Consider the following 23,357-nt stretch of genomic DNA (forward strand, 5'->3'; position numbering starts at 1 on the left):
CACTCCTGGTTAAGAACCACTGACTAATTAACCTGTAGGATCCTGGTTGTGGCCCTACCCTACCTTTAGTTTACATGTGCTCGGTGTCTTATGAGTTCGTTTGTGATCTGGTTATGCGAGTGCTTCTACAGTGCTCTTACAGTGGTGTTTCCAGTTTGGCTTCACACACTGGGGTTCCCTAAGCACTCAGTTTATTGCCACTACTATCCTAGAGATGAAGAAAAAGCCTATTATCAATTTTCTTACCTTTTCAGAGCTACTGCTAGCACATGTAATGCCTTTGTGTGAATTAGACAACCCCCCCCCCCGCCCCCGTGGAGAGCCTCCTTCATTAGCAGAGCTCGTGTGTAAATAGCACTTGTGCTAGTTTAAAAAAAAGGGCGGGTGGGGGGAGCGCAGGAGCATTGTCATTTTAGGACCCATGCACTGGCTCACAAAGAACAGGCTGTCTTTTCGATCCGACTTGTACCCTTAGAGTCCCTGTGTAGTGAATGAACCAGGAAAATGACGTGTAGCAGTCCGGCTGTTTCTTGCTATAAATGAAAGGAACAAAACTTAATACCTGGCTCTACTGTGTCTATTGATAGCACAGAGTACCTTGTGACTTGTAAATAATGGGTATCTAAAACTTATTTTTAATTTTTTTGTTGCTCTAAAAATTTCTTTGTAATTCAAAGTTAATGATTTTCTCAACAGATATGGGAGTATATTTCTTAACCAGTTTAACTGTTTATGATTCAGAATTAGTACATTTTGAACAAATTTGTTGATAAATGTCTTCATAGCTGCCTCTGATTTATGGGGCATTTACTATGTACTAAGCACTGTATAAAGGTTCTAAAACTCTAGTGTTAAGACCTAGTCCTTATCTGTAAGTGGCTTAACAGTTAAAATGAAGGACACAGTTACCTAAACACATGATTTAAATAAAGTGTGGTAATGCTTTTGTGAGACACAGAAATGCCTGGGATACTATGTGTACAAGGCATCTCCTCTAATAGCTAGTTTGTGAGCAAGCTGATTACCTAAAATGATTACTATGTACATCTGATAACATATTAATGGTTCAATCCCTGTAAGAACTCTTTTGCGTTGTAAAGAGAAAACAACTTTTTCTGTACTGAATAGTAGAAGCTATCCTGTTTTTAACCAGCAATTAAACATTTAAACTTGATCCCTTTATTTTAACTTACTCTCTTCACATCTGGTTTCCCATTCTCTGATTTTATACTGATATGGAAGGGCAGTCTAGCTCTAGAACTTTCCAGTGTTATGTTTGAATATCATCTCCACCATGTACTAGTTCTGTGATTTTGGACCAGTTACTTTCTGTTCTTCAGTTTTCTTATCAACAAAGTGGGTATAATCCCACCTCTCTAATAGGGTTGTTGTGAATATTAAATGTTTGATGCTTGAGGCTGATGCTTAGCTTGAGTAAATATTTACTGCTACTGCTTATTGTTAAGGTAGACCTTCACGAATGTTACAGTACCTAGTAGCCTAAGATCTTCACATCTTCCTCAATTTTTAGGAAAAGAGATTGTATATCTAAACTAATAACTATGAATAAAGTATGATATGTGGAACATGGAGTAATACAGATGTAATATCATTGGTTACATGGAAGTGGAATATAGTCTGGGTGCAGTATCTGTTTAAATTTTCTGTTAATCTGCTTAGGGTTTGGGATCTTGTATGATAGAGTGCTGTTAGTTTATATTACTTGTAATAAAAGTGAATAATGAGTGCATTGATGAGCTTGTGTTGCTTTTTTTTGGTGGCTAATTAAATTTATAATCTCTAGGTGACATTTAGACATGATTCTTCAACAGTGGAAGTTCAGGATGACCACATAAAGGGCCCACTAAAGGTAATTCATCTATTCATTATTAGTTCTAATATTTGATTGGGATATGATAATTATGCTTGGTCATTTCCTTTTAATTCTTTGGCTGTTTTGTTACTGAGTTGATACAATTGATACATAGTTTTCTCTAAAAAAAACTGATAGAAAAAATAGATTTAATATTAAATAATTCCTGATAAGATAGCAAGACATACAGTATGTCTGAAATGAAATGAACATCAAGGAAGCATTGACTGTTTCTCCTTAGTCAACTGTTTCAGTCCCACCATGTTTCCATTACTGAAATGATGGATTTTCCAGGATTAATAGGTGATGAACTAGGGATTAGTGATGTAAGTTCCATTATTATCTAAAAAGTGACAAACTTAAAAAAACCCAAACTCAGAGCTTTTAATTCTTTGGCTCAGCTAATGGCAAAGGAAATCTTTAAAGAATTACCAGGCGATTGTACGTGATGAGCATGTTCATGCTGAGAGCTCTAGAGTGTTTTTTGCATTTGTTTTTCCTCATTGGCCAGTGAAATTAAGGCTCCTTTACTTTCTGCTAGTAAGTAAGCTAAAGGGAAGGTGTAGGTAGCTACAATGTTTTGGTCCTTTTACTTTTCTGAAAAGGTACATTGGCCTGGCTAGGGAAAATTTTTTAAAAATGCTAAGAGAATTGAAGAAACATTTGTAGATGTTAGAAAAAAAACTTTTACTGGTGAAGATGTACTTTTTGGAGTGTTAGATATATGTGTATTATCCACCAGTTTTTGTTTGTTGTTGTATTTTAAAGCTTTTAATTGGATCCCCTTGTATACATAGTAGGTACTATGGATGGCTAAAACTGTCTTTTATTTTATTATTTTTTTTTGTCAATCTTGCTTTGTAAAAATTATTTTTCACCATTTCTGTTTTGTAGGTGCCATCTTTAATAGCACATGTATATGTTTACTACTTGCAGGGACAAAAGAACAAAAATGTGTGCAGTTATATGATGTTAGCCATCATTTATTTAGTGCTTAGTATATGCTAGCACTGGACTAAGTCTTTTGCACATATTACTTTATTTAATTCTCACAATAGCTCTTCCTATTCCAGAAGAGGAAGCCTAAGGGAGGTGAAGGAATTTGGTTGAGGTCTCACAGCCAATAATGGCAGAACCAAAATTCCGACAGACTCAGAGCTTATGCCCCCTCTGAAACCTTATGCCCTCTGGATCCTCAGTACATGTGCATGTCCATGTCTTATTTGTTACTGCCTGACTGCTCTTTTTGCCTGGTACAGGCCCCCAGGCACCAACTACAAAAAATGTTCAGTGTAAGGGGTAGAAACGGTAACTGCTTTGAAGCCATAAGCCATCTTTCTCTCCCTGTACTGTTCCAGCCTCCTCGATGGTAGCATAATTGGTTTATTTTGCTTGTTTGTTTTTTCTTACTTTATTAAACTTTTCTTTGTGTGTGTGATTAGGGTTTAGGACCATTTTACTTTTGATGTAGGCAAGTGTATCAATTTTTGGTCTCAAGGTTATTGAAGTATCTTTCTTGTCTAGGCTTTTTTTTTGGTCTCTAGATTTTTTTTTTTTTTTTTTTTTGTCGTTTTTTCGTGACCGGCACTCAGCCAGTGAGTGCACTGGTCAGTCCTATATAGGATCCGAACCCGCGGCGGGAGCGTTGCCACGCTCCCAGCGCAGCACTCTACCAAGTGCGCCACGGGCTTGGCCCGGTCTCTAGATTTTGAATTGTTCCCTAATGTACTTTTCAGCTTTTCATCAGTTGGTAGAAAATGTCAGCATTTGAATAAATGTTTCTCTAGAGGAAATAAATCTACCAAAAATGATGGTCATTTGATCTCAATACATACATTTTCAGTAATGAGTTTATGTGAAAATAATACCTAGACCACTTAACTATTTATTAAATAAAAATAAAATAGCATGTGTTTATTGACTGTAGTCATTTAATGAATGTTCTGTTAATTCCCCAGAGTTTCCTTCCCCCTTTTGACATTGTGTGGGGTTAACAGTTTCTTGTTTGAACAAGTTAATATTTTTGTCATCACAATGTAGACCATAAGTGTAATTATCAGCATTTTTCTGTCATTAGTGGTACATTCTAACCCTTAGGGAAACCTCAGAAGCTATTTTTTAATTTTCTCTAGTGCCCTTGAAAGAGGAGTGGAAATATGGAGCAAGGATAGTCAGTTTCACAGATAGTGGTTCTCAAAGTGTGGTCTGATGACCCCTGGGGTTCCTAAAACCCTTTTAGGGGGGTTGAAAGGGCAGAACTGTTTTCATAATAATGCTTAGATATTATTTGCCTTTTTTCACTATGTTAATATTTTCACTGACGGTATAGAAGTATTGGTGGGTAAAACTCCTGGCACCTTATCACAAACCAAGTCAGTAGTCATTTTATTCTTCACTAACCATGCATGCACTCAGTTAAAAAAAAAAAAAGCCAGGTTTTGGTTTGTTTATTGTATCTATTAAAATTTTTTCTAACATTTTAAAAATACTTCAGGTAGGAGCTATTGTGGAAGTGAAGAATCTTGATGGTGCATATCAGGAAGCTGTTATCAATAAATTAACAGATGCAAGTTGGTACACTGTAGGTAAGAGAGTAAATTTTCTTTTAAAAATGTATTTTCAATTACACAAATAAAACTTATCTGAAAGTAGTACAAATAAAGCAAAATTTCCTTTATTCTCTTCCCTAATGAAATAGATGTTATTACTGTTACTGGTTTTTATCTTTTTAGGTATTTTAAAAATAATTTCAAATTTGTACATATGTGCATGACATAATTTGAAATGATTTAATGTATATATCATACACTTGTATTTATAGCTTTTTTCACTTCAGAATATATCTTAGAGAAATTAATTTTTTTTCCATCTTAACCTTTTTAAAGTGTACAATTTGATAGTGTTTAGGATATTCATATTGTTGTACAACAGAGAAATTTCTTTTAATTGTAGTGTTATATTTTGTAATAGTTGGCTTACCATAGTCTATTTTCTCACTGATGATTTTGCCAGTTTTCTTGCTATTGCAATAAATGCTGGATTGAATGTCTTTTGTATATCCACATTGTCCTGATATTTCTGTAGTCTGTACACTGAGAAATAGACATAGGTTGAAGGGAAATGTTACTTTTAAAACTGGAGTAAATGAAAACTGCCTTCCTAAAAGACTATTAATTTATACTACCCGAATGAGTGTATCTGTTTTCCCAATCCTTGTCAGATTTGATGTTATCAGTCTTTTCAAATTCTTGCCAATTTGGCACAAAATAGTATTTTAGTTTTGTTTTAATGTGCCTCTCCCATGATTACTAGTGAGATTGAACATCTTTTCATATATGTTTATTGAAAGGAACATCATTTCATTTGTATTTTCTGTGATGTGAATTGCTGGTTTTTCCCACTCTCCCCTTTTCCTCTTGGTATGATTTATCTTTTGATTATTATTTTTAGGATATAAATTCTTTATATATTATGAATATTAATCTTTTGCTGCTTTAGTTGCAAATATTTTTCTTTTGTTGCTGTATTCCTCTGCTTTTCATTTTCTTATAGTCAGTTTTTGTGTTGTTCCCTTTTCCTTTGTAGTGTTAGTTTTGAATCTTGTTTAAGAAGGCTTTCCTTCCATCAATGTTATAAATCTATTTTCTAATGTATTCTTCAATTGCTTTATAGTTTTATAGTTTTATAGTTTTATTTTTGTTTTACAAATAGCTGCAGTTTATTGTTTTCAAGCATTTTGAAATGATTATTATTTTTTGAAATTGATAGGCATTCATCCCAGTATTATTTATTAAATGATAATAACTCATATTTTAATGACCTCAGAGACGAGAGCAAACACGTAGTAAAATGTCTTTGGTGATGTCAGAATTTGGTAGAGCTTTGAAATAGAATAGGTGAGTTTTGTTTATGTTTGTTGGGGATGAGGGAAAAAAAAACTGGTGAAGAGAGAGGGAAAATTATTTGATTTTGACGCATAAGGAATTATTTGTCTTTATGTGAGTAATAGGAATGTGAGCAAGTCTGTGTAGTAAGTCTAGACGGTAATTAGGTGTGGTAGTCTCATAAATGTGTCTCTTTTATTGTTGCGTATTTTAGTTACAACATTAAAAGTACTAAGTGTTATTTTTTCAGTCTCATAATGTAAAATCTCACATAATGTAGAAGAACCTAATTTCGGTAGCTAGGCAAAAACTGTGCAATTTCTAAAATCAAGTAACTTTACTTAGAATAGAGGGACATGCATTCCTTGATTTCTGAGGGATGTGGTACATCCCTCAGAAATAATGAAAAGAGAATACCTCACATTCACAATATGTATATTGTGAAATGATTATTTTAATCATGTTAGTTGACACTTCCATGACCTTTCAGTAGGTATGCTCATTGTTCAAGGTAGTGTAAATTAACACTTCCCTTCTATTTCTCAGTGAATAAACCACAGAAATATTAGGATAATGTGCACATACAGAAGACATTCAATCTAGCATTTATTGTAATAGCAAGAAAACTGGCAAAATTATTATGAAATATAACATTACAGTTAAAAGAAATTTCTCTGTTGTACAACAATGTGTTTTCACTTTAAATCAGTAACTTTTCACTGGGGGTGAACTTGCCACTCACCCGACATTTGGCAATGTCTGGAGATATTATTTGTTGTCATAGCTGGGAAGGGGGTGCTACTGGCATCTAGTGGTTAGACACCACGGATGCTGATAAATATATGGCAATGCACAGGATAAGCCCCACCATAACAGAGAATTACCTGCTACATCAGGTCAGTAGTACTGAGGTCGAGAAATTCTGCTTTAAATAATGAAAACAATCATTTTTTTAGGGGCAGTCTGACTGTAAATTTGTGATCTTTCCTTTTCTCAGATAACTCTGTGTCAGTATCTCTCAGCAGGAAAACTTGCCTTTCCTTTACCATATTGAGAAATTTTAATTAGTATTGAAGTGGTTTCCTCTTGAATGCCAACTTTTTATTTTTATTTGATGTTTCTTGTTTCAGGGAAGATGTTTTCATTTCAGGTATATTTCTTTTTCACTAGAAATTGGAAAAGATGCTCTAAACTGTATATTTGAAGTTATTCATTAGAAAACGTAAAATGTGAACTGAATTCCAAATGTAATTTGAAACAGTAGGTCTCTTTGCACTCAGAAAATTAAATGATAATTTATATCATCTTGTTAATCTTTGAAAAATCCTTCATTAGCTTTCATTTTACCTCCTCTTGTAGTTTTTGATGATGGAGATGAAAAGACACTGAGACGATCTTCACTGTGCCTGAAAGGAGAAAGGCATTTTGCTGAAAGTGAAGTAAGCAGTCATTGAATAAATGAACATGTCTTAATATTTTGTATTGGTGGGAGTAAATTTTTCCTTTCTCAACTCAGTCAGCTTACTCGTTAATCAGGAAAATTCTTGAATACATAATACCATTACAATGTGATCTGTGAAGCCTGTTTAAGGCCTAGTGTTTGATCACCAGGTTGTGCCTTCTTCATTGTCTAATGTACGTTAGTATTCACAGAGAAAATACAGTGGGCTTGTTTAATTAGGAAACTTTTATATAGCCTTCTTTTTGTAAATAGTTGTAGAAAAGAGATGTCTGATTTGTAGTCCACTTGAACCCTATTGTAGTTAAAGGATATGTAGATACTACAGGCAATCCCTAACTACTACTGGAACTGGTAGCTGACATGATTATAGCCTCTCCTCACAGAAGCCTTGCCTGACTGTCCTTTTTAAAATAGTCCCTTCCATTTCTCTTTTTCCTTTTAGGTTGATTTAGTTTTCTTCATAACATTTAACATTCCATGCCATCAAACATGTACATGTACTTAATTCTTTCTTTATTGTTTGCCCTCCTCACTAGAATGTGTGTTTTGTCACACGGGCAGGGACTTTGTATGTCTTGTCTCCACCACTTTGTTCTGAGTTCCGGTAACAGTGCCTGGCACAGTATAGGAACTGAATAAAATGTTAGTTGGAGGAATAAATGAAATGCTTATATTTGCCGGGGACTTTGCTAAGTGCTTTACATTATTGCATTTGCAACGTGTGAAATAGTTATTGTTATCTCCAACTTACAGATGAGGAAACTGATGGCCACAGCTTGTTCTCAAACCAGCCCTTTTAACACCGAAAGCTGAGCTCTTACACTGAAAGGTGTTACTTACATTACTGAGAATGGAGGGTTCATGAAGTTTTGTAACTCTGTAGCTTGCAATTCAGAATTTAACAAATGAGATATATTTTTATTTTGAAAATATTTTTGCTTCCCTTAATGATTAAATTCCAATTTAAATTCAGCATTTGGGAACAGGTTCTCTGTATTGTGATTCCAGCCTGTCTTTTCAGTCTCATATTCTACCACTTCTTTCAGACTTCTGCCGTGTTAGACTCCTTGGTATTTATTTTCAGATGATGGTGTGTACTTTTTTTCTTGGCTCCTGCTGAGCCCTGCTCCTTTGCACTTGCTGGAGTCTTACTTACTGCTAAGGCCACTGGGAATGCTTCCTCCTCCATGCTGTCTTTCATGGGATCTCTACCCACGTTTGATCTCTTTTTCTTTGGTCCTTTTGTGCTTCTCTTCCTTATTCTTGTTTTGTGGACTTGTTACTTTTCCTATTTTCCCTGTAATACTTTAAGCTGTTTTAGGGGGAATAATCATGTTTTTACATCTCATTGATAGGCCGTCCTTCTCCCAGCAGTGTTTTCTAAACAAAAGCCCTTAGTAAATATGTGTTGAATTAATTGTGAAGGTTTGAATATAGGAAATACAGAAAGCTTTGGGGACAAATACAGTGACGAAGTAACAGAATTCTCTCTGAGTTTATTATTATGTTTTACCTTATGTAGAACATGTGTAGTTATAGTCAGTCAATGAATATAGGGGCTTGAAGACTAGATTTTTCACCTGTTAAGTGAAGGCATGTGTCTTGTTTGTTTGGTTCAGAGAAATATCTAAAATAGTAATTTTATTTTTACTAGGAGAATTTTAAGTTGGAATGGTTCATAAGACAGTTGTAATGTAAAGGCTGAAGTAATATGAACAAGTAGCTGTGTATCCTTCATACTTTCAAGGAGGATCAGTTTTACCTTGTGTGTCTGCACATGTACACTTTTATTTATGCTCTGCTAGAGAGAAATTAGAATACTGGCCTGTGATTCCTTAACTCCCTTCACATATGCCAGGTTGCTGTGCTGGGTACTGGGACACGAGGATAAGCCATGAAGACATGGAATTTATTCTCGACTACCTTACCATCTAGTGGAGGAGAAAAAACATTAATCAAACAATGAAAAATCTTTAAAGTTTAAGAGTATTAAGCCTTGTGAAGAAATGGTCAGGAGAGTATAGAGGAATTTAATCTACTGTCTGTATATTCCTTTCCCTTTATTTGATATTTTCTTAAAAAGTTTTAATTTTTTGATAGACTTGTCAGAGAGTACTATATTATTAGTAGTAATAACTTTGGCCTTTGAGAAGAAAGCCGCATCATACTGGCAGTATTTTGGATTTTTAATCCTACTAATGAACTACATACTTACACCAAGACTTATATTCAGGATTTTCATAAGAGATCACAACAGCACTTCATTCGGTTCAAATTCCAACACGGAAACCACTGGTTCTAGCCATAACCAGCTTGGTGAGCATGTGACACACTACCTAACATCTGTAGCACAATTTGGGTGTATCTACAGAGCTTTCATAATTTGGTATTATCCCAAAGGAGATTCATCACCTGGTATTCTCTCTGTGCATTTACTACATATAATTGAAAATTCTATAGAAAGTTTAGACAAAATCCCAGTTCGCTATTTCCTGCAGCCCATCTTAGGTAACAGGGCTATAGACATTTCCCCCCTAGGCCTATGGAATTTTCTTTGTGCCTTTAATAGACTTTAAGAGTCTCTGGTTTTTGCTCTTTAGGTATAAGACAAGTTCTACTCTCCCCCCAGTGTTTTCTGTCCCTTGAAATAAGGATGCTCCTGCTTTCCTGGACATGGATTAAGACCAGGAATGGAAATATTGCTTCTTATTTTTCTAACTCTTCATTACATATTAGGGAGAGACTATGGTCTCATTTGAACATTACTACATGTGATTCCTAAACAACTCTTTACAAAGTTTCTTTTCTGTAACAAGTGAAACAACTAACAGATACTTAAAATAGAAATCATAATACGTAATAGAAATCTCTGCTTTCAAGAAAATAACCTTAATTTTTTTGTGGTGGAAGGGGCTTTTAATCCATTGTTAAACTTGACAGAAAGCGAGTCCAGATATTTATTTTCCTTGTTACTAAATATAGTACTTTGAAATTTTCACCCTTAGAAAACGTAGTTAGGCTTTCATGACAAGTAACTTCTCAAGAGTTTCTGTTTGGCATATATTGTGTTTGGGACAACTTTTGCCTCCAAGTAATATTTTTTAATACCTGATTTAAGGTTTGTCTGCACAGGTTTAGGTTCAATACAAACTAAATTCGAAAGATTAGACTTTTTTGCCCTTTTGAAGTTATGACTTTTGTTTATCTTGTGAAGGAATCAGCTTCATTTAATCCTTTGTGGCTCTTGCCTTCTTCCTATACCATATTCTTTGTCATTGGATACATATATCTATGTAACTTAAGTACATTTACATATATTCTAATGAATTATGCAGAAAAGATTGTTAATATGCTCCCCCTTTTCAGTTTAGTTCATGTTATTGTCAATAAAATTATGTCAATATAAAAAAATTAAATATTTGTTTTCAAGTATTAGCATTGAAAATCTAAATCTTTCTCATACCACTCTGATTTCTAACTTTAAGAAGCCCCTTTATTCTAAATAGTTCCTCATCCTTGCTTTCATCCTGACAGTTTTCCTGGGAATCTCTAGTTCCCCTTATGTTCATGAATTATCTGTAACAGCAAAGGTTCTTTCGGGGAAATGAAAGGAATAGCAACTGGGGAAAATCTTTAAAATGAGGAAAAAGTAGGCATATTATCAAAATTGGTATTCAGAGAATTAAGTTAGTTGGGAAAGCATCTTCTGAATGATACCTTAGCTTTTTAGATATATAAGCCTTTTCAGGAAATAAAGACAAGAAAAATGGCAGTGAAAATATAGTCTGGTGTTGAGAAACTAAGGGGAATCACCCTAAAATCCCTTTTTCATCTTTCTGCCTCCAACCATCAACCACTCCTTGCCTGGAAATCATTATTTTTAAATGGAGGTGAGGGACAAAGGGGTTGACATGAACTGTGCAGTTGATAAGAATTGTTCGTTTATTGTATTGATCGTTATTTTCATACCAAGCATGATATTGGATGCTGCAGATTAAAAAGGGAAAGGAAAAAATTAAATGTAGAAAAACTAATTTTTCACATTTTCTTTAAAAAGGTATATTGCAAGGAATGTTTGCAGAGTGATAATATAGCCTGTCTGAAACCTTTTTTCAAGCATTTGATGCTTATCTTGCTAATTAACACTGTTATTTATTAAGAATTTTGCTTTATGGATTATCATTCCCTGTGTATCAATAAAAATTTAAGTTGTGGTTGGCCCCAACCTAGGAGTTAGGTTCTTACCATAGGTGTCTTACCTCTCACATCTACGTTTTCACTGAGCTGTGTTTGTGGGGGCTTTTTGTTTGTTTGTTTGTTTTGTATTTTAATCATTCTTAGATGCCTGTCAGCCTTGAAATAGGTAATGAATCATCTAAAGAGATCCACCAAATTTCTTTTCACTTTTTTTTTTTTTCTTTTGGAAAGGGGCTCATCTTTTTTCTAATATCTTTGAAACTAGAATTTTCTATTTTTAGGGAAGTTGTGTTTTAGCCTTCCTTGGGGGAAAGTTTTAATCGCAAAATCTGAGCATATTCTTAAACTGATTTGGTTTAAAAAGAGAAAGCACTTGCAAAGTAATAACTTTTGATGGGTTTATGTTCTTACCCACAGACATTAGACCAGCTCCCACTCACCAACCCTGAGCATTTTGGCACTCCAGTCATAGGAAAGAAAACAAATAGAGGAAGAAGATCTAATCATATGTAAGTCCATTTTCTTAACTGTTAGTTGAACCTGAATTCATTTCTCCTAGTATTGTTTTAATAGTTACTATTTTTAAATTGTAAAATGCAGAATGCTAACTGGGTCTAATAGTAATTTCAGATCAAATAGTAATTTCAGATTCCTCTGCATGGGTGATTGAGATTCTCCAGCTCAGCCAACCTTAACAGTTGTGTCTCCCTCCAGTTTTTCTCTGTCATGAATATTGATGCTGTAGTCAAAGTGGAACCAGTAAACAATCCCTGATACATCGTGTATTTTCTCTTATCGTGCTTTTATTCATGCTGTTTTTTTCTGTCTCCAGTGCCTCCCTTCCCTGTCTTGCTCATTCTTTAATTCTCAGCAGAAATGCTTCTACCTTTATGTGAACCATTCTGTCTTCCCTCTCTTAACTTGAAAGCAGCCAAGTTTTTCTCTCCTCTAAATCCCCTAAATTCTTTGCATTTACCTAATGTCATAATTAAGATTTTATCTCTTATTATCATTGTAGTGTTTGTTTTTCCTTCTCTCCCCCAAAATTATATAAGAAAGGAAAGCAGAATTAGTAGGATGGAAGGTGGGGAAGTAGGATGGAAGGTGGGGAAGTGGTTTAAGTGTGAAAGTTAAGGTGTAACAATGGAAAGGCAATAGAATAATGTCTAAAATGTATAAACCAAGAAATACCAGTATAAGAATATTATTTAGAAATAAGGTAGTAACTATCAGAAAAACAGCTGAAACAGTTAAAAACATGGAGCAGGGGAAGAAAGTTAAGGGATGGGACAAGGGAATGTTTTTAATTTATTCTGTTGGAAGTTATTTTAAAAATAATTCTGAATGTTTTGTTTGGATTAAAATTTTTTATCTGCATAAGCCTAAATATTGTTAGAGTAGCTATTAAAAATAAATGAGTTGAATTATTAAAAACTTTGCTGTAAGTGAATGTTTCAGTTCAATGTATAGAATCAGGTATTAAATCTAATTGTGGCTGAACTTTGGAGATAGAATTTGGGTAAGCACTGTGTCTTATATTGTTTAATTTCAGTGTTACTGTAAACCCACGAAAGTAGGTATTATTTTAGTCCATATTAACATTGGGAAAATTGGCAAGAGACTGTAAGGACACAGGAAAGCAGGAACCAGGACTTGAACTCACCTTTCCTCCGTAGGCCTTTTCGCATTCAACTGATTGACTTTGTTGTTTAGAGTGTACTTTGGTTACTCTCCAAATTAATTTTAACAGTGGATAAATTAATGACTCATTTGAGGGAGGAAATCAGAAGACTAATCGTTGCACTGAAAAAATCAGATTGGCTGGTTAGCTCAATTGTTTAGGGCGCAGCTAGAAAATGTTTTCCTTAATTACCAGATGAATAACTTCTCTGACTTGTGACTTTAACTTGCTGGTGTCTTGATTATTTTTAGGATACTCAGGTTGTAAATTTTATTTAGTTTTTTTCATGTCACATTTAAAGATTGAGTGTTTTAGCCAGAAAGAAAAATAAATGAAAAAGTGTGATGGCACAATTAATAAGAAAGTGTTCTGATTTGAATATTAGCAGTTACTGTGACTTAATGTTTTCAGTTTTTCCAGAGGGCTATTATGTAACCATAAAGTATTCATTGAAGCACTTATAAGTTTGTGATGTCTTTGATGTCTTTATGACAATTAGTGACTTTAATAATGAATTAAAATTTTATCTAAAAAATAAAATTTCACCTATCATTGATCATTAGAATCTTCCTGTAGTTCTGTATTCAGCTTTTAATTAACTTTGATTAATGGTGTCAGAGCAATGACTTGAGGTGTGATACTGTAAAATCATTTCATTAGTGATGATTTTCAATTCTGTAGCTCAGTGGAACTGTAGAATCAGATGGTCTGGGTTTGAATCCTGGCTCTGCCTCTTCCTTGCTGTGTGACCTTTGGCAGGTTACTTAATCTTTTCTTGTCTCAGTTCTCATCTGTAAAATTGGGATAGTAATATTACCTGTCTCTCAGACTTTTTGTGAAAATTAAATGAATTCATTTCCTCAAAGTGTTTATATAGTAAGTACTATGTAAGTACTAGAGATATCATCATGTATTAACATGAAAAAAATTTCATGAAATACCAGTATGTAATGATTTCACTTACATATGTAAATGTGTTTATGGGTGTATATAAAAATTCTGCTTACTGGTGTTTATGTCTGACAGGTGGGACTGGTTTTTGTTGCATTATTTGAACTTTTTAAAACAACAAATGTCATTTTTAAACAACATTTAAAAATAATTTTTAAAACAATATATTATATATATAGGAAAAATAGTTTTTGTATCAAGGTTTTTTTTAATTTTGAGAAATTTGCATCTAATATTTAGATATATTTTTATCTTTTTACAAATGTCATCCAAAAGGGGAAAAATAAATCTATAGATGAATTTATTATAGAATAACACAAAAATTAATCTACAAAAATGAACAAAAATTATGGTCCGTTAAAAATTCTTTTATGTTTCTTAGCTGAGGTATCCCTTCTTGAATATTCTTGAATAAGAGAATAAACATGCAGTTGTCACCGAGCAACTTGATCTTTGCTTTCTAGATCTAGGATCTCTATGTAAGGAGAGATTTGCTCTTGGGATTGTGTTGTACGTGTGCAAAGTATGAAGGCAGACAAAAGGCTGAGAATTACTCGTCTAGGAAGTGAAACCAGCTCTGTGTGTCATTTTGTTTTGCCTGCTGTTCCTTCACCCTCTCTACTGCGGTTGGCCATTCTTATTGCCAAGGGACCTGACAATGCTGGTCTTGCTTGGCGTTTTAAGCCTTGGTGTGTTAAGTGTCACAGGCAAGTACTGCAGTTTGAAATGCACATCAACTCCTTAATCACATTTCCTCAAAGTTCTTTCTGCCCTTTCTTCAGAGTGATTTTCTAGAATAAAGTCTTAGATGTGGCTCTTAAGAGCGTTTTTCTGACCTTCATTTCCTCCTTCATTACTCAGTTGAAAAAAGTCTTCGTTATGGTTCTCTGATTGACATTTAAAATGTGTTTTTGTACAGAGATTAAATAAGGTTATTTTTTCCCAAGATTCCCAGGGCTCCATTGTTGCAATAATACTTTTGTTTTTGTTTAATAACTGTTAATCCACGTACCATTTAATCTGACCCAGTTATTCCAAAATTGATTATTTTGACACTTTCCATTAAATTGTTTTATTTAATTCTACCTTTACTTAATCCTAAATTCACGTATTTTCTTTTTTGATGAGTGTCATCGTCTAGGTTATTTTTTAAAGCAAGTTATTGATCCTTTTAATCAATGTTTAACTCAATTGAGTTTTGCCATTATAATTTACCCAGTGTGTGCAGAGGTTGTGTTTGATTCTGCCTAAAGAATAGAATGTCTAAAATTATGGAAATAGTTTTGTCTCCCCCACCCCCCAAAGTTTTTTCCATAATCTGGGAAAAAGCATACATAGGATAACAATCTACTTGCTGTTATTTTTTTCTCTTCAGAAAAAGGATAAAGCATAATAAGGCTTATAACAAGGGATTATTTATGGGTATAGGTCTTACCCAGGGACAGTGCTAACATTTACTTGGTAAACTAGTGATTTATACTTGGTATTTACAGGTTTATGATCTTAAGTTTAAAAAAATTAATATATAATTCACATATCATAGAATTTACCCCTTTAAAGTACACATTTAGTAGTTTTTAGTATATTCACAAAATTGTGCAACCATCACCACTGTCTTAATTCCAGAAGCTCTTTTAAGTTTTTGCTGCTTTATTTTGCTTTTTGGGGTTTTTTGCTGCTTTCTTTTTTTTTTTTTTTTTTGCTGCTTTCTTTGATAGAGAATTTGATTCTAGTTTTACTTCTTGATAAAAATTGAGAAAAAATTAGGGCCGGCCCTGTGGCTCACTCGGTCGTGGGTTCGGATCTTATATAGGGGTGGCTGGTGAGCTCACTGGCTGAGCGTGGTGCGGACCACACCGTGCTAAGGATTGTGATCCCCTTATCGGTCAGGAAAAAAAAAAAATTGAGAAAAAATTAAAACTCTTATTGTTAAATGTTTGTTTTAATCTCAGAGAAGCTATACTCTGTCAGTCTTCCTGATATTAATACAGATTTTAAATTTACTGTGCAAAGTTTGAAACTGAGTTAATTGACTTGCTTGAAATAATAAAGGATCATTGAAATCAGAATTGTATTTCAAAGATTGGGCCTCTCAACTTTGTAGCCCAGTTTTCTATTTGCATCTCAACATTTGCTATTCTTTGGCCCATTTCTTGTCTAAATAGTGATGTGGGATGAGCTTTAAGTGATTAGCTGTTGGTGTATGATGATAAATATTTTCATGTAATTAGCTTTGTTTCCAGTGGCATCACCAGATTTTATTTTATAGAGACAGTGCATTATTTTGTTGTGGCTATATAAACACCTTGCCGTAAAAGAAATAACAGTGTCTGAGGTGAATAAATGATGCTCATTTATTTTAGTTCATCAGTTTGTTGAGTAACTGTCTTATGTAAACAATTTCCTGGCTAAACTCCTCTAAAAGAAAAAGTTAAAGGAGCCTTAGGTATAATGGTATGGTTTACACTGATTGTATATGTTTTGTGGTTTCAGAATTAAAAAATCAGAACATACTAGAAAGAAAGAAATCTTTTCAGTTTGTATTGGTCCATTTCTGTTGCTTATAACAAAATACCCGGAACTAGGTAATTTATAAGATAATGAAATTTAGTGTTTACTGTTTCGGAGGCTAGGAAGTACAGAGTCCAGGGAACACGTCTGATGAAGGCCTTGGTGGTGGTGACTGTGTCACAGGGGTCTCACATGGCAGAATGGTGGGGCAGAAAGAGAGGGAGCCTCCTTATGTGCTCACCTTTTAAAGCCCAGAGAACCACACCCACTATTCCAAGAATGGATCAACTCATTCACAAGGGTACAGTCCTCACAATCCAATCACCTCTTCAAAGCCCCACTTTTTAACTACCGCAGTAGCATTTCCCACCCTCTTAACACTCTCACAGTGGGGGTCAAATTGTAGGGGGACATTCAATCCAAGGCACACTTCATTTATTTTGTCAACAAATATTTATTGAACATCTATGCTGTGCCAAACACTGGTTAAGTATTTGAGATACATCAGTGAACAAAACAGTTATTTAAAAAAATCTCTGCCTTTAGCACTTACGTTCTCTTGTGGGGGAGGGAATGGATAATTAAGAATAAACATTAAAAAAAAGTAAATTATAGAGTGTGATAGAGGTCATAAGCGCTGTGGAAATAAGAATAAGAGCAGGGTGAAGGCAAATATAGGAGTGGGCAGCTTGTAAATTTGAATAAGGTGTCCAGGTTAACCTAATTGAAGTGGATTGAACAGAGACTTAGAGGTGGTAGCAGAGTTTCCCAAGGTCTGGAGGAAGAAAAAAGGAGAATAGATAAATGAGGTAGTAGTAGCTTGTGGAGAAAGTGAGGTCAGGGTTTTTTGTTTTTGTTTTAGGTGGGAGAAATAACAGTATATTGATAAAAACGACATGCTGATGGGACTGAATCTAGTGGATGCAGAAAAATGGATACTAGAGAAAGAAGGAGGCATGGCAGGCAAGAAGTCTTGAGAGCAGGGGGGCATCTAGTCACAAGTGGGGATGGTTTTAGAGGGGCCATGGAGATTTACTGTGTAAGGTGGATAGATGTTTCATCTAACCAAGCTTGCAGTTTATTTTTGATACAACTTTTTGGAGTTTGGAGTCTTCACACTTAAGAAACAAGTTTGAATTTTTATAAAGATGCAGATAACTTTGTTAGCCAAATAAAGTCCAGTTTTCTTTCTGTGTTTTGTAGATTTTGATATATGTTATCTCTGACATTGTAGCTTTTTAAGTTGCTAATGATAATGACATAAAGGGCATCCATAAGACCTTAGCTGAATGAATCTTTTATGACTACTTTGAAAAAGCAGTAATTATGGTTTTAAGTTTGGTGGTGGTCTACAGTCATTAGAAAGTAGAGAGATAAAGGTCATTGCTGTTGAGAAGCTCTTCTAATCAAGTAGAAATCAGACTTGGGAAGTCTGTCATTACTATCCCAAGCTATGTGCCTATGTGTAGGGTCTTATGCTTTGCTAATATAAGGATATGTTGGTTTTCCTACCACCTAGTACTTACTTTCTAAGTAGGGCTTAAACTTCCTTAAGTGCCATTTGAAGTACAGTACTTCTATTCAGTAGCAAACTTTGAAGATTTACTTTGTTTCTACCAGGGAACAATTTTTAAGTTACTTGACTGGTCATTGAAATTGAATAGTGGTATTCCTCACATCACTCTAATGTGTTTACTATTATAACAGTTTTTTGCTTCATTTATATTTATATTAGGATATATAAATATAAAGGGGTGACATCTATATTGTCATTCTTTTGGAAAGGCATCAGAGACAAATTCAAAGTATACTGGATTTGTCCCAATCAGCCAAATAGATAAATCATATTTAAAGTTTCAAAATAGTTAATTCACAGTTTTTGTCAGTGAACTTGGACATTGCCAATTATCTCAAAAATATTTTCATCCCTGTAGGTAATCAGTACTAGCCATTATTCTGTTTTATAAAAAAAAATATATGCATTGCACGCAATTCACCACTTCCTGATGTCTTTACTTTATTCTGGACATTTTGAGCAGTCACTTGTAAGAAATCTTTATTTTCTTTAGCACTGATTGTGGGCTTTCATGGAACCAGATTCAAAATACAATCTCTTTTCTGTTTTGTGGTTTTTTCCTTTTTAGTTTTACGTTTTACTACACTTTCCTTTAACATTGAGCTGATAGTTTCAGATACTTACTTTTTCTTCTGACATTTAACATCTTTGTTTTACTAGTCCAATATTCAGTGTTACTGAAAGGAATTTTAACATAATAGAAAAATTTTATGAGTATCTAGTTTGTGTATATTTGATAGTAAGGATAGCAGTGGTTATCTCTTATCAGATTGCCTTCTTTCCTCACCCTAATTAATAAAAGTCTGCCCCCCCCCTTTTGAAATTAGCTTTGTACCAAGAATGTAAAATTACTATCTCCAGAACTCATTTAATCTGAAATTGGGATGTAGTATATTTTAGTGTGGTACTGGGATGTTTAATATAGGGCCGTCAGCTTTTTGAGGACTTGGGGGCCAGTTGTTCTCTTTTGATCTTCACCCTTAATCTTCTTAAAATGGTGCTAAATAAATGTGGAAGATTTTCAGGAAAATGATGTGATTTTCTCTAATGATGAACTCTTACTGTTATTCTTCAAAAATTTAGAAAATTTAGAAAACCATGAAATTCTTCAGAAATTTAGAAAATTATTTAAAATTTGAATTAGCCATCTTGTACACTTTAGGAAATGTGATAAGAGTTTTGAAATATCTATATTCATCATTGGCATGCTTATTCTTTGTGAAGATAAGTGGAAATATCTTATTTTTTTCTCTCCCTAGACCAGAGGAAGAGTCTTCATCATCCTCCAGTGATGAAGATGAGGATGATAGGAAACAGACTGATGAGCTACTAGGCAAAGTCGTGTGTGTAGATTACGTTAGTTTGGATAAAAAGAAAGCACTATGGTTTCCTGCACTGGTGAGTAGCTTCAGTATAAAAGTTTGATTTTTAACTATGTAAGTTCATGAAGAAAAAGTAGATTTTCTTAAAAAGTGTTTTTCATAGGTACAAATGTTTTTAGCATCATTCACTTTACACAAAGATTACTTTTTAAATTGTCTTTGAGTACAAAGAACTCTTGAAGTCATCCAAGAAATCTTGATAATCTTAGAAATTAGGAGTATGGGAGTTGATTGTACTATTCTATTTTGAGTAGAAAATTCATAGTGCAGACTTTAAAAACTCTTGTCCACCATGAAGAGTAGACTGTAAAAGAACAGAATCTTTCTTGGTTGGCAAGGATAGAATTTTCCTCATTCTTACTGAGCCAGGGTGTTTGCTTCCTTGAGCTTAATGTTTCCTTTTAGATACTCCCTACGTAATCATTATGCAGTTATATATTGCCCAAGTCTCTGGCTTTCAATACAATAGATTCGTGTGTCTACCTAGTTTTTGATGTTTTCTCTCCAAAAGTTTGTCACTCTGTAGATCCCAGCATGAATGTTTTGAGTTTTCTCTTTGCTTTCTCTCATTGCCTTTCTGTGATTCTGAGGAGGTGCTCAATGCTTTATTATCAGGAGTCTCCTCATTATTGTCCCAAGTTCTGTGCAACTCAAACCATGATGGCAGATGACGGAAAGTCTTTTGAAATTTATCTTTTTGTTTTTTGCTAACCACTAGCCTCTTTAGCAAGTTGAAAGGGCCATGTATGAGAGACTATTTTCTTTGATTTTTAACAAATGGAACACTACCAATGTCTTTCACAGACTTAATTAGGCTGCCTTTCAATTAATCTTTTGATAGACAACAAAATAATTTGTAGCTATTAAAGCAAACTTGGGATCAACTAATGGTCATATAGCATATTAAGGAAGATTTAACTTTTTGTGAGAGCAAGAATGCATTTCTTTCTGGATAAGGTGTAATTGGATAAGTCATTTAAAGTTGTAAATTCCAAACAGGAGACTGAAATTAATAATAAGTATTTCTTCAGAATTATCTTGAAGTCTTTTTTTTTTGTCTTTTTCGTGACCGGCACTCAGCCAGTGAGTGCACTGGCCATTCCCATATAGGATCCGAACCCGCGGTGGGAGGGTCGCTGCGCTCCCAGCGCTGCACTCTCCCGAGTGCGCCACGGGCTCAGCCCTCTTGAAGTCTTAATTTTTAAAATTTGATGTGTCTGAATTGTCATGGCCTCTGATGATTTTATCTGAAGACCATTGAGTGATTTGTATCAAATGCTGGGATCCACATTTCTTAAAGGTAGTCTTCCACTTGCCTCATGCTTGTAAACTATAAACTATTGTTCATATTTTATAAACAATGTAAAAATAATATAAATATGTATTATAATTATAAATATAATATAGTTTATTGATTTGACTAAAGATACTCTAAAGATACCATTCTCAATTGTAGCAGCTTTTTTTCTCATATATCAAGAGACAGAATGGGTCAAAAATTAATCCCTTATTTCATGTATTTTCACTCCCTTACTACTAATAATGAGCCAACTCCTTAGAATGCATTTTTTTGTTCTGCTAATTATATTTAATAAAATTTTTATTTGTTCTCAAGGATATTTACTTTAACTTGCATTTGCAAAATATGGTATTTGTCATATAAGCACTGTTCAAAATGTTTTACAAGGATTGACTTATTTAATGTAGAGATTCTCTGTTCTTGTGGTTGATTAATTTTTAAATTTTTGATTGAGAATCTGCTAACCTTTATTCTCATCCTCTTATTTGCTTATTCAGTGGCTACCAATTGCAGAGATTTGGGATTAAAACACACTGTTCTGTGTTAAATGCATTTGTATGAAAATTTATGTCCATAATATATATAAACTCTTGTGTATCTGTGGTATTGATGAGCTAAACTAGGTAACCATGGTCTCATAATTATTTATTATCTCAAGCAAAAAAGAAAGAAATGATATATATTTCTTCACCAAGTTCTAACCAACCTTTGCAGTTGTAATCCAAAGTTCGGAATATACCACACCATATTCTCCATAGGGTGATCTCATCCTCTGTTACAGCTTCAGTTGCAGAGATAACAAAGTGATATATACCTTAGGGACCAAGAAAATCACACACATGGATGAATTGGATAAAATGCAGATTGTGGTTTCTGTGGCAGAGCTGGGGAGTGAGCTTCCTTACTCTACTCCCCCACCTCCCCCGCAGGAATGTGTGCCGTTTTCAAAGCCCTCAGCTCATCAGAGGAAAAAGAATGGGTGGATTAGGCTCACAGGCCCCCAATTTTTGACCTCTGAAATTTAGGCTGTAGATTCCCACATTTATACCTTAGAGTTCAAACCTCTGTGCTGAGCTCCATACCTGGGTATTTGTCTACTCAGTATCTCCATTTGGGTGGCCTTTAGCCACCTCAAAACTCAGTAGGCCCAAAACTCCTTCTGTGTGTCCTCCCTCATGCCCAGACTTGTCTTTCTGCATTGTTTTCCTTTCACAGTAAATGACACTGTCATCTACCCATTTGCACAAGGCACAAAACTAAACGTCCTCTTCTCTCTATTTATTTTTTTTGGCAGCTGTCTAGTACAGGTCTCTCATCTCTGTACTTTCTAAATTAGGTCTGATAATTATTATATAAATATCCAATTATTCTTTAGTTTGCCATGGCTACAACTTTACATCCAAGCCACCATCTCTCACCCGGATGATGGCTGTAACTACTTTCTTCTTATCAGCCAAAATAATTTTTAAAATGGGAAATCTATTACGATGTCTTCTGCTTCAAACCCTTCTCATAAAGATTTTAGATTTTATCCTAAGAATTAACATGGCCCAAAGGGCTCTGGAAATTCTGGGCTCATGTCCTCCTTGTAGCCATAGTGCTGCCCCTCAGTCAGAGCTCAGCTGGCTTCTGCTCCAACCCCATGCCTAGGCCCAAACCAGTGTCATTGTCAGCGAGCTGGAAGCATGCAAGGTACCAATCTAAAATTACCGTGTGCTCCCACATGTGCTGTGTACCTGTTTACCCTCAAACTAAATCTAGTTTTTAAACTTTAAACTTAAACTACTTTTAAAAAGGATGCAAATAGTAGATACTTATGTACCTATTTATAAATGTGCTTTTAGTTACCATGGTTTCACTCTTTTTTTAAAGGTGGTTTGTCCTGATTGTAGTGATGAGATTGCTGTGAAAAAAGACAACATTCTTGTTCGATCTTTCAAAGATGGCAAATTGTATGTATAATTCACTTGGTTTATATATTTTTATGTATGCTGTTTTTTAAAATGAGGATGTCAAGTGATAAATTAGTAATTTCCGGTGACCTTAGGCTTTTATTTTTCGTCATACAGAATGTTTCAAAGAGTGACATTTTTTTCATATTTTCTTTGAGTGTGCTAGTCTTTTCTTATTCATTTTGGTCTTCTTTTCCAAACCAGACTCTCACTCAGTGGTGTCTAATGTCAACATTTGCCTGTATAATATCCAGTGGTTCGTCGAGGCAGATGTGATATATCTAACATATCTAATATATTGACAGATATATTTATGTTTGCATGTTTCTTTAGGGTTTGTTTTTGATTGTCTAATTAGGACTTGCTAATATTTCTAGTTATGTCTAATGATTGTTGTGAAACCTGTTGGATAATATTCGACCTTTGCATTAGTCTGAGGATTAAAACGGGTTGCTGTAGATGTGTATTAAATGTTAAGAAAGTGATTTTCCAAGTAGAACTTTTTTTTAGAGTTCTGGGTTTCTTTTTCTTTTTCTTTTTCTTTTTTTTTTTCTGTTAACAATTGTATGACTAAAGAAGCTGGCATTT

The 23,357-nt window shown here is 34.3% G+C and overlaps 1 protein-coding gene across 3 annotated transcripts in view; it reads left to right on the top strand.

Moving 5' to 3' along the window:
- ARID4B (AT-rich interaction domain 4B) overlaps positions 1–23,357 on the top strand; it is a 126,115-nt gene that overhangs the window by 53,464 nt on the left and 49,294 nt on the right. For all 3 annotated transcript variants that reach the window (XM_063082675.1, XM_063082677.1, XM_063082676.1), the window contains exons 4-9: positions 1,805–1,870; positions 4,368–4,458; positions 7,117–7,196; positions 11,834–11,925; positions 19,395–19,533; positions 22,690–22,769. In XM_063082675.1, the coding sequence (XP_062938745.1) occupies positions 1,805–1,870; positions 4,368–4,458; positions 7,117–7,196; positions 11,834–11,925; positions 19,395–19,533; positions 22,690–22,769 (548 nt within the window). The remainder of the gene's footprint in view (positions 1–1,804; positions 1,871–4,367; positions 4,459–7,116; positions 7,197–11,833; positions 11,926–19,394; positions 19,534–22,689; positions 22,770–23,357) is intronic.

The sequence above is a fragment of the Cynocephalus volans genome, chromosome 18 (genome assembly GCF_027409185.1).
Source record: "Cynocephalus volans isolate mCynVol1 chromosome 18, mCynVol1.pri, whole genome shotgun sequence".
NCBI lineage: Eukaryota > Metazoa > Chordata > Mammalia > Dermoptera > Cynocephalidae > Cynocephalus > Cynocephalus volans.